The sequence below is a fragment of the Ptychodera flava genome, chromosome 14 (assembly GCF_041260155.1).
Source record: "Ptychodera flava strain L36383 chromosome 14, AS_Pfla_20210202, whole genome shotgun sequence".
Taxonomy (NCBI): domain Eukaryota; kingdom Metazoa; phylum Hemichordata; class Enteropneusta; family Ptychoderidae; genus Ptychodera; species Ptychodera flava.
The window spans coordinates 35,026,520-35,038,625 of NC_091941.1; the positions used below are offsets into that span (position 1 = coordinate 35,026,520).

Genomic DNA, 12,106 nt, shown 5'->3' on the forward strand with positions numbered 1-12,106 from the left:
CTTCTTCTTTGCTGCTTTTTTGAAATACTGCAGCATTTTGAAAATAAATATAGATTTCGGACTGATAAAAGATATTAAAGCAAACGAAGCATTACAAAAAACCAAAACAACAAGAGTTGCTTTGAAATACGTGAAATCAAATAAAATGTCAATGTGAATCGGTACTTCTTAAAAGCCGAGTGTAAAATGCCGACAAACATGTACAGAGAGAACAGGATTTGATGAACTTTTAATTCCAAAAAGTCCTACTGTGCCTTTGTAAATATCTCGCTATTTTGAAAGAGGATCGCAACCGTTTTGTTCATGCCGTCGACAGAAAGTGCATGACATGACCCAGCCAGGCGTGGTGGCCAGCGTGACAATGACGGCGTCTCTTTCATAACTCGGATACCAATGTAGAAATGCTTTTAGAGGTTAACTACTGCTAAACTCCAGTCGAAGGTTTCACTTCTCTGCGTTTGTCATCCATAGAAGGCGTGGCCATGTTTATGCTGCAAATGAGGTGAGGTATCTTATGCCGTCCTCTATTATGTATTTCCACCGGGGCACTAACATAGACAGGGTATACACTTATGTACCATGGATTTGACTTCCCTTTTGTCGTCTCATGTAGAATTATGACTAAAAAATTGAATAAAACGTAGACTTTGGACCCCTGGTATTGATTCTAGCACTGCGTTTGACCACCCCGAATGAAGAACTTAAGACATATCATTCGTACAAAAATGTGAAGTTTTGATCTCAGTATGCGACAAAAATGTAGATTTAAAGACTTTTGAACCCTTTCAGACTTTGTGACTTTTAAGGTTATATGTAGTTTGAACTATCCAGGGACACGTGTACCCAATTCGCGGGTGAGTGCCCCATGATTAGGGACTGGTCATTTCTTCGGCCCTGGGGGAGGGAGCAGTGGATAATTATTAATGACATCAAAAAGTGGCTCAATGCTAAAAGCAGAGCGTTACAAATAATAACACAAATTACTTCAAGCACAAAGTAATAAATTTGACACGATTGGAACTAATTTTGGATAAGGAAGGTGAAGTAGTGTCTGTATAACCTGCACGTGTAAGCTCATCTGCTTTTCTTTTTAAGTTATACACTTATTTTTATGATTAATTTACTTATACTCCTGATTCTAAAATACACTGACCCCCACCTCTATTGAGCATTAAAAAAACATGGTGACTCCTTCTCCATCACCAAAGTCAAATAGGGTGACCCCATAGAACCACCCCAGGCTGAAGAAACTGACTAGTCCCTCATGTCTGTGAGATGCTGTTGTAATCGGTAGTAGAACTTTGCCTTCAACAGCAAAATGTACTTCTTATATAGTACTTTCACAAAAATGCTAGTGCTCGACCAGTGTGTTTTTGTTTAATTTTCAAAATTAAGTGAACGGCAATCGCCGAAGCGCCCGTCCCGTAATTTGCAAATGCTGGTGTATATACGGATGAATCAACGAAAGTCAAATCTAGAAAATTTGTGTTTACAGTTTTACACCAGCAAAGAAGAAATGCAGAACTTACTAGTATATGCTGCCGTACTAGTATATGCTGCGTTGCTAGAGCGACTGATCTGAGCTGTAAAAAATCTTTGCATGTTAATGCCCAGTCTACATGTTTGGTAATAAATTTTTCAGCCCCTGTGATGCATTAGTCATTGTCCATCATGAAGATAAATATTTTGCCGTCATGTAGATTACGAGACACGGCTGTATATCTTCATTATGGCGTTAAGTACCCGCCCGAGATCTCAAAACGTCTTCGAGAATGAAAATTCTTAACACCAATTTGTTTTTTTCTCAAAACAAGCCGAGGGAATCATACGTACCAGTGGCAATTTGAAACCAAGTATCACACGAGGGGGTACTATGATTTACTTTCAGATGGGCTGTTATGTAAAGGGTGGTTTGACAAAACTGGTTCGCTCTGGCCATTGAAGAAAATGATATTCAGTCTCGACACGTAAGACAATTCGTCCTCTTTCTCCAATACACCTGTAAACTTTACAGTCAGAAATCAAAGCGGCATTTCTAGAGCTATACCTCATTATTTTTTTCAACCGCGGCAGACTTCATTCTGTCGCCAGATTTGCCTATGTTGGAGGGGATTGAACTGTGATCGGCTGTATGTGTCAAATGACGTCATCCATTTTGCCTATGCTTTTCTTTACCGTGTTTTGAACAAATGCGGAAGAGCGAAGAAGTGTTCAAATTATTTTGTTCTCAAAGTTCACTCAACGAAGGTCGCATTTTAGACTTTTAGAGATCCATCGATTGGAAACTAACGAACTCGTCCAAGACTTACAGGTAAACAGTCGTCGGAACTGCACATGTGCGAGTTTCTTATTTACAAACAATGCATTTCCTGCACGATATGTAGATGCACCTCATCATCATAGCTGCAACATTTAAATTATGCGATGTAGATTATGACAGACATGTTTTAACTTTCATCAATCACCATCGTACATTGTTTACATTGGGGCCGGCGACTTTATCCCTGTAAAAGACGATGCATGTTATGTGATTGTGCAGCGTATTATTGTACCATCATCTGTAAGTTATAGTTTTTGAAACATGAAATACACCTATGGCTGACAAGCATTGACTAGAATTATTTGAAATATGAAAAGGAAAAAGCGGAAAGGTATTGACAAATGGAAAGGTGTGTGCTTTTCAGACGGAGATGTCTGATGAGTAGGACAACAAATGATTCTGTTTACCGAACGAATGCGTATGCAATCGTCACGGAGTTACACATCACGCACAAGAGACATGGAAATCCGTCGTATGCGGGCGCCCCTCATTTCCGTACCCTGACAATCTTCAACAAGGTATGGCATTGTAGGACAAATGATGGGTACATGAATACAGTGACCATACCTAGGTTGTGTAAATTCAGCACATCTAGCTTGAAGTATTGTCCCTCCACATGTTGTTTGTTTTTTTCCTTTCAAAACAAGAAGCGAGACATCTTCAATACACACCTTTATCACTACTGAACAGAGGTGCAGCATGCTTCACATCAACCACGTACATAATTTCTATCGAAGCGCAATAGGTTGTGTGCATAACAGGGTCGTCAATACATACGCATGTAACACGCTTTTGAAATGATAACCACTAACACAGTTCAACTTATTGAATAGACTTGGTTCAAGTCGGTGAATTTCTAAAAATAAAATCATTTGCATTATTTATATGTGTATGTGTCTGTCCTTTTTCATACAAACCTATTTGGAATTTGGCAGCCCAGGCCAGGTTTTCTTGGCGATTGAACGCGTTACCTTTGAGTCTGCGCAGTCGTGAGTTAGTTTCCGCAGGGAGAAACTCCCCTGTATAGAGTGTGTATAGCGTTCACCCTACTAATCGCGTTCACCCAACTCACACGTTTCACATTAAAACAGAACTTAAATCATCGCGTTTACCCCACTCAAACATTCACAAATCACAGACTTGAACCAGGTCTACGTATTGAAGTATTAGCTTCGCTACACTTCGCAACACTTGTGCTCATTTGCATACAACTTTGCACCTCGGTACAGAGGAGTCCACAAATTAACACTTATCTCTTTAGACACTGCAAGATCCGAGATTAGATAGGTCTTCTCACAAAAATTAATAGTTTATTACGCGTTTAGCTTTAAGCAATGAACATTGAAAAGTTTCTTTAATTTTACTGTAATTTTATGCTAGGGTAATAGGAAAGATTTAAGACAAAGTCCACATTTTAAACTTTAATTTTGGCATTTTATTGTATGCTGAGAACATTACAAGCACCTGTTGATACAGATGCCCGCAAAGAAATAAAGAATAAATTTCAAAAAGCTTGTGACTTTTTGACCGGCAAATAAACATGAAATTAAAGCTCCCTTTGCGTAATCTTTGATCCGTCTTTTCAGTGTTTTTGTTGTCCCCAATACAGAAAATGTATCCTTGTTCTTGTCTAAAATAACGTCAAAATACGTGGTGTTCACCTTTTTCATTATCCACCGTTGTCGTTGGCAACTGAATTTTAATCACTGAATTTTAATCCGGATTTAAATTTATTTCTCAACGAGAATATTATATTGTTGCGAGGCCAATATTCTCAACATATTTTAACATAATTTTGAAGAAGAAAAATACATTAAATTCACCTACAGTTACAGAAATATTGGAAACTTTGTCAAAATTTACAGCTATTGTCACTTTAAACATGTCGAATTGTGTGAAGATTTTCAGTCTTTGACATTATGTGCAAAGCATGACGCAGTTTTCTACGACACAATACACAACTATTGGCTCTGTAATACATCATGTTTATCAGGAACAGTGTAGAAACAAGTGACTAAAGTACTCTTGGTACGTTTATCACTATGCGAACACGCGTACGCCAGACCTCTAACTAGGCCTTGATTTAAAATGCAGCATAAAACTAGAATTTGTTTACATTACAAATTACATTGCGTGCAGTCTCAAACGGCAGTGAAACAATTTATTGTGTATTAGATCATAGACTCTCGAGTTTCTCGAGGGTCTATGATTAGATACTGTGATTTTGTCGTTACTGTGATCTCAGCTTTTAGCTACAACTCTGACCCTTTTCAATATAAGAAAGTTTTATCGGAAACAAGAACTCAAACTTTTACTGTTCACATTTCAAAGTAGAGTGGGTTCTAGTTTTTGTACGACTATGCGTCCTTCTGGTTGATCTCCTTGAACCTTGCTTCGTCTCTGAATCTGAATCTGTCTCGTCTGATTGCAAGTTTTCTCGCTTCATAATTAATCTCCGTCTTCGTGATATTTTCAACAACCGTCCGTGTTTTGGGGTGCCTGTGTCTTCAATTAGTTGAGGCCCACAATCATGACACTTAGACCCGTTATCAATGGCTTCCTCACGCAGAACGCTGACGTGGGTACTCTCCTTGGAAACTAATACGTGATTTTTAATACTCGTCCTTGGAACCGACACAAGATCGTTCTCCTCGGAAACCATTATAGTATCACTACCCTGGGCAACCTGCATATGGCTACTGTTCCCACTTTTGGTCATGTGATCGTTCTCCTTGGTAACTTGGCCACTGTCCCCACTTTTGGTCATGTGATAGTTCTCCTGGGTAGCTGTCGCCTGACTCGACCTCCGAATATACCTTTGTCTTTTGGAGGTTTTCCTGTCATTGTCTGATGTCTTTGGCAATATCGGAGAGTACACTGTGGTAAAATGACAGATAAATATGCAATATCAATATTTGAACATACGGATTCGCGATGCATAATGTGTAAGAGTTACCATGACAAAATGATGATGTCTGCATTGGGACACATTTTGCTCCACTTTTAAACCTATTGATACCATCCGTTATATCACTTGTACCTCGACGCAGTGGATTACCTTATACACATTGGTGAATGCAATTCCCGACCCCAACCCCCTCCAAACTGCTGATTAAATACAAATACTACCAGCGACTTAAACACACAGTTGTGTTTTTGCAAATTCGTCACTCTCACTCTGTATAGGCAACCACACTATTGAAACGCAGCTATCTTTCAGTGATAGTAAGAAAGTGCTGACCGATGTATTTTGCACGACCTCGCTCTTTTTCGTTTGTGACAGAAAATACAGCAGAGAAGCCCTGTCTATAAAACATATAACTATAGATGAACAGCATAATACCGCTGTCATTGTTTGCATCAATTTCCCCACCTCCCCAAGATATAACAGAAGAGTGAAAACGACCGCAAGAGATTTCCCCCGAAAAAGTAAGTTTAGCCAGGCTTTGAAATTCGAAGCGAGCGCCCTCGTCACATCTAGAGAGAGGGACGTGGCACCTATGAAAGCTTATATCCAGAGCAAAATACAAAGTTCTTGGCTTCAGTGGTTATTGTCGGGATTACAGTGCGGAAAAGAAAACATTTATGTGATTTTTCTTCATTCGATTTTCTGATATCGTATTTCTCAATGAACTGCCAGGAAAGTACCACTGTTTGTTTGAGCGAAGACAAATGGAGTTGCTTGCACTGCACACATATCACTATATATACAAATACGTGCACAACTTCTGCTGAATAGGCACATGTGTATTATAGATCATTGTAGACATATTGCAAACTTCAAAAATTCAACTTTTACTGTTATATGCCCTTACATAATACGATTTCAGTAGACCATCGAACGTTTTGCCTGACTGTCGTAATACCCCGCCTGATTATCTTGACCAGAGATAAACGTAAGTATTACACTGGCCTGTGAAAAGGCATTAGGTGGCGTACACCAGACTGCAAAATATGTTTGGAAAACTTGTTGTCGGCCAATGGGCAAACAATAATATCACAGGGGTTTACACCGCTGGTTGTTGGTATAGACACTGTCCCTCCACATAATCCAGTGTGTGTAGGGATTCTGCCAAAGTGGCAAAGAGTTAACATCTGTCGCTCACCAATACTACGCTGGGTTCCCCCTGCACACTTACCCACAGCATCCTCACACTATCGCTGAAACCGTAACCTAAGCCGATAGGTCATCATACCGGACTGGCAACTCCATGCAGTCATTACATTTTGTTATGTGACCTTTCTCCTGATAACATGATCCCCATTTAACATATTAGGTAGATGGCTATTTATTGTTGTTCAGTGTCACTCCATTTACTTGCATCTATAGAACGCAGTACAATTGTAATATTTTCATTTTCTAGAAGCACAGTCGATCCTAATAGTAGACGGACAGTAGACTCCATCATTGCTTTTTAAAAATATGACAGAAAAAGTTTCTCCGTAGTACAATAACAACAGGCAAAATAAAGTAGGATATTTTGAAATTTTATCATGTTAATGTTTACAAACTTCTAGAAAACTTCGTTCACTGTGTACGCAAGAATGTCGACGTCACTCATCTCGCCTTTGCTTTTCTTTACCGTGTTTTGAACTGTGGTATGATATATCACGAATGTAGGGTACACCTGCAGATTTCGACGCATTGTTCAAAGAGACAAAGATGTCTTTGTCGAAGATTTTTTTAAGTACAGCCGAAGAAATGTTTGACTGATTTTAGTTTTCAATATTTAATTTTCTCATTCCAATGCCACATAGCAATACAGGAGCGACACATATGTAACAGATGCGCTGGCTTCTCCAACAACCGGGTGCGTCTTAGCTGAGCGTCATATCGGCACGTGGATTCCAACGCGTGGCTAAGCTAAACTTATTATTCTCAAAACACCACACAAAGTGCATAAAATAGCCTTGCAGTCTACTGTGAAGAACAAAACATCTTTTTTTCTGTGTGATTCTAAGCCATCATGAAGAAGGGATATATGCTGATGGCATGTTTTTCGCCATAGGAGAGTACACCCCATGACCCGCAAAGTGAACGTGTGTGTCACCAAAAAAACTGCATCTGACAACACCTCGTGCAGGAGGGGCATGTTGTCTTATTTACAGCCCTGCAGCGACAAAAGATCATGGCACGCACAGGTGAACCGTGGATTGTAAACAATCAAGTTTAAAAAAGAGATCGATAGACCCGGCGGATGAGCAAGCCATACATACCATAACTATTGACACAAAACTGGGCGAGCACTGAGTGGACGTGACACGAACTGGGTCGTTTATTGTGATCGATGGCAAGCAACGACCTGTTGAATCGAATCATGCGTGGGTCCATAGCTATCCTCGAGTTCAAGATATCAGTCATTTCTTGAAATATGATACCCATAGAATAGACATCAACGTGAAGTCGATCCACTTGAAATCCGTCTCCATTAGCGAAAGCGTATAAAATATCTTCCGGCGCTGTGTACGTATATTCAACTTGAGGTCCGTGATACGAATGGGGGCGCTGTTGTCGTCTCGGCGAATTTCCCCTCCCGCTGCCGATGCACTCTTTCCAAATCTTAAACAGTCCGTAGTCGGCCACTTTAACGATACGTTTAGCGTCCTTTCTTGTAAAAAGTAAATTTTCAGGTTTCAAGTCGTGATGGGCGATCCCTTTTTCGTGAAGGTAGCTAACAGCTTGGGCTACGTCTCGCATGGTTTGGATGACTTGACCAGTCTCGCGGAAAAGGGCACTTGAGAGAACGTTGTAAAGGTTGCCGTCAGTGCAGTGCTCCATGACGACATGGACTACCATACAAATGGCAAACGTGTCGATTATTTCCACAAGATGTCTGTGTCTCAATCTCTGAAGAACGAGAATTTCCGTTAGAACGCTTGACACCGCTTTTGCATTGTTGCATACCAATTCTTTCATTGCATATGAAGTTCCATACACTTCATCTCGCACCAAGTACACGCGTCCAAACTCTCCCGCTCCTAGGAATAACAGCTTACGATATCTTCCTACTAGGCACGGTTCCGTAATCGATGGCTCTGTGTACGGTTTTTTCGCCCGCAATTTCACCACCGCGGCTTTGGCAGGAGAAAACCCGACCGTATCCGTCGTCGCCAAGTCAAGCGCTGAGTGCATATCTACCTGTACTGTCGAGTCCGGAAAGGCAGGCATCGTTGACTTTATTTTTATGGAAATATCGGTCCCAAGGTCGTATAGGTGGGGTGACAATGTCCATTTAAAAATATACGAGCGAAGTACACAACAACTGCTGCACGAAGAACGCTTTGGGCACTATCCACCGCGAACAACGATGTATTGTGTCTGCCGGCTGTACGGAAATACAGGACTAATCCGCCTGTTTGTAATAAATGGTTACTGGGTTTATATACAACATATCAAGTGGTGGACAGACCAATACACTTCACCGGTTGTATCATTGGCCGCTGCATGACGGAAGAGTGGCATCCTTTATCCGCTGTTTGACCAATAGAAGAGTCCACCGCCGTACGAGAACGTTACTTGTAAAGTACTTCCTGCAGCAGACTGACAACAAACACCAGAGAGAGCGATGAAGTCCGATTCCTCTCATAATCTAACGTACACAAACTGTCACCGCTGAACCGAAGTCTAGAAAAGGGGTTCGAACTTTCACCCCAGTGAACAGGTAAAGAGCAGGGCTTAAAAGTACTTACAGCAACTCCTTAAATTCCTTCAGCGATTTCTTTTCAGGCGTACTCTGAACAGAAAAGGCAGTCCATTCATTAAGCAGACAAGCTGAAAGGCTATGATATCCCTTGAGAATGAAGTGAACTTTCTGTAGAGGTCATGCAAATCAATTTCTTCAGCAGAATTTGCGAGACTTCTTCCCCCGAGAGAAAACGTGTTGAATGTCCACGTATGGGTGTCAAGACTGTATTGCAAAAACATCGTATCATGCGAGTTGGGGCATAAAAACACACCAACTTTTACCAACTGTGTTATCTCATATGTGTATAGTACGCCAATATTTTGGTTTTCTCTTGAGAAGTGAATCGATATTGCTGTGGGTTGTAAACTATAACAGCGGCAGTTATACCTGCTCTTCAGATGATCAGGATCGATGCTGTTTATGCTCTTGCGTTTTTTTTTTATTCACGCCGGTTATACCGCCTTCGATTTATCTCAATTGTATGTCACAAGGACACGGGGATGTGATGTAACCAAAGATAAAGCGATCGAGAAAACGACGGGTAGGTAGAATTAAATGACAAAGTTAGCATCTGTCACTCGTTCAAGTCAATGAATGGACTACGAGATATTAAAAGCAGACATTCCCTTATTGTGCCTATTTTACCCATAAATTTTAAATTGTTAATTGAGGTAACTTCGGTTGTCCCAAATATTCTTACTCGTTTCATTGTGAAAATCAACTTTTTGTATACAATACGGTGGCTTCAATCGGGTTCGAACTCACAAAGTACGGCAACCAGTCAACTTTACTCAGAATACCTGAACAACAACTTCAAGAGAAAGTAGACAAAAAGCGATAAAATTTGTCTTCGGTCCATGTACATGGCTAAAGAACAAATTTAAAGGGATACATACAGTCGTCGGAATTGCGCTCAAAGGTCGTATGGGACCCATACGACCAATATAAACACTGTATCCATCGTACGATGGTGATTGATGAAAGTTAAAACATGTCTGTCTTAATCTATAAGGCCAAAGTAATTAAAATCTTTGTTTTGGTTTTTAAGGTTTTCATGAAAAACACACACAGTGTATTTGAATAGGAAATTTTAGGACATGACCGCTTAGCTTTTCTGAACGAACATTTTGTTACAATTTGTTATTTGCTGCAATCAAATTACATTGTGTTAATTTTCTTGTGTGTGTTTTTCAGCCGCTTAGACGCGTACCTTTTCCCATTTAGAGTGGACGCAAAACAAAGAATTTAATTAATTACTTTGGCCTAATTTAAATGTTGCAGCTATGATAATGAGGTGCATCTAGATAGCGTGCACGAAATACATTTTTGTAAACGCGAAACTAGCACAGGCGCAGTTCCTCAGTTCCCTTTAAGCCACAAGTTCGGACAATACTGGGATTTCGCACGAAGCGTGCATCCAAATGAATGATGGGTCAAGCCTCAGCAAACTCCACTCCACTTTACGACCTACTGAAAATAATAACACCGTCAGAAGATATTTCACAATATAAAACATAATGGACTCATTGACAAACCGCATTTGTCGGGATATCTTTGATCTGATGAAGGCCTAACAGATGACCGGAAAATGAAGACCCATTCCACACACATCGTACACTTCGGTACATGCATTTGTCATGTAAAGCTTTCGAATGGAGATAGCTATACATTTCAAATTTCGACAAACTTGAACGCTGCGGTCGAGAAACTGTTGATCGTTGTGATATTAAATGGCAGTTTGTTGAGAATGGATAAGAACACATGGAAAGAAGGAGGTTTGAAGGAGTCGCAAATAGCTGTAAGCAATTATCTGTAAAACTGATATTGCAACTGGAATGAAAAAGAGCAGAAACATTTTCATTATATCATTACTGCAGGTACAAAAACCTTGCCAAATACAAAATATTGGTACACTTTAGGAAAAACTAAGTTTTACAATTACAGAAATATGTATGGCAAGTTTATTTACTTTGTAAAATCCATAAATCACGTTCATAAAAATGTGCCCATACATTGGCCGCTTAAAATGTAAACAAAGGTAAATGTCAAGAACCGTTCGATGTTTTTCGTTAATTTTACAGTTACGCCCGACAAATCAGAATACAGACGGAGACAGCTGGAAGAAAAATCGCGATATTCAGTCGAAAGATAGATTTATTAATTCATTGTCACCGGTTATTCAAAGTTTCTCATTACGAAGTTGTATTTTGATAATTGCTGGGGAAAATTCCGAACCATATATGAGTAAAAATTCCATGTACAGGTCCGTAGAGAAATCCTGAAGACTTGAAGAACGCATAATTTTTAGTTCGCCCTATCCCCCTTACAACGGTAAATTGTAAGTTCATTATAGCTGTAATTTTGACAAATTTTCCAGTATTTCTGTTCTGGCTTTGAAATGTAGTGTCTTGTGTTACTTTTAAAGTGATGCAGAAATGCCTTGTGTCCGATATGTCAATACAACCTGTGTATCTGTACCGCCCAATTTTATTTTTAATAACAATAATTTTGCATGCTGACCACATCATTGCTCCTATATCCACGTACATAGTAAAAAACAATGAAAATATTGTCAAAAATACTGCTATTATGTTGCTCCTTTAAATTTAGATTTTCAAAGCTAGTAGAGATTAAGATTGTTAAAATGGAATGTCTGATAGTTTTATACAGAGCCATAAAACTGTACTCGTGCAATTTAACTTTTCAATTGCAAACCATTAAATTACAAGTCAAATCCAAGCAGCATATGGTAGTCAGCTGTCGAAATCCAGAACGCCATACCTGTTCTTGCACGAGACAGTGTTTGAAACCGCGTCTGACGTTTGATTAAGCCAAATATGTCGAAAAATACCCATGCACCTGTAGAATATATGATTAGCCGACTTGCGCGCTTTACATAGCTAACAACAGTAACGTTTTCATTTTCAGTTGTGCAACAGTCTTTGTCAGGAAATAGACACCGCAGCCTACAAGAAGACGGTTCCCAGGTAACCAGCGATGGAGCTGTTAATTTCGAGTGAAACCGGGCATCATCGCAATTATCTTGTCTTGTACATCGGTGCCGCGTAAAGTGATATTGAAAAGTCACTCGTAGCATACA

General features: G+C 39.8%; 1 protein-coding gene across 1 annotated transcript; it reads right to left on the reverse strand.

The window, feature by feature from the left end:
* Positions 1 to 3,740: 3,740 nt before the first annotated feature.
* On the reverse strand, positions 3,741 to 9,101 carry LOC139150279 (uncharacterized). The gene is made up of 2 exons (XM_070722537.1): positions 7,538 to 9,101; positions 3,741 to 5,197 (listed from the first exon to the last, which is right to left on the reverse strand). Exons 1-2 carry the CDS (start codon positions 8,487 to 8,489, stop codon positions 4,632 to 4,634), a joined length of 1,518 nt encoding a protein of 505 aa, XP_070578638.1. The 5' UTR covers positions 8,490 to 9,101; the 3' UTR covers positions 3,741 to 4,631.
* Between the last annotated feature and the right edge of the window lie 3,005 nt (positions 9,102 to 12,106).

Excerpts from the sequence above, each read along its gene's own strand:
- LOC139150279 (XM_070722537.1), bottom strand. The coding sequence starts at position 8,489 with ATGCCTGCCTTTCCGGACTCGACAGTACAGGTAGATATGCACTCAGCG. Across the intron at positions 5,198-7,537 it reads GTTTTGTGTCAATAGTTATG|TGTACTCTCCGATATTGCCA; the intron begins GTATGTATGGCT and ends ATTTTACCACAG.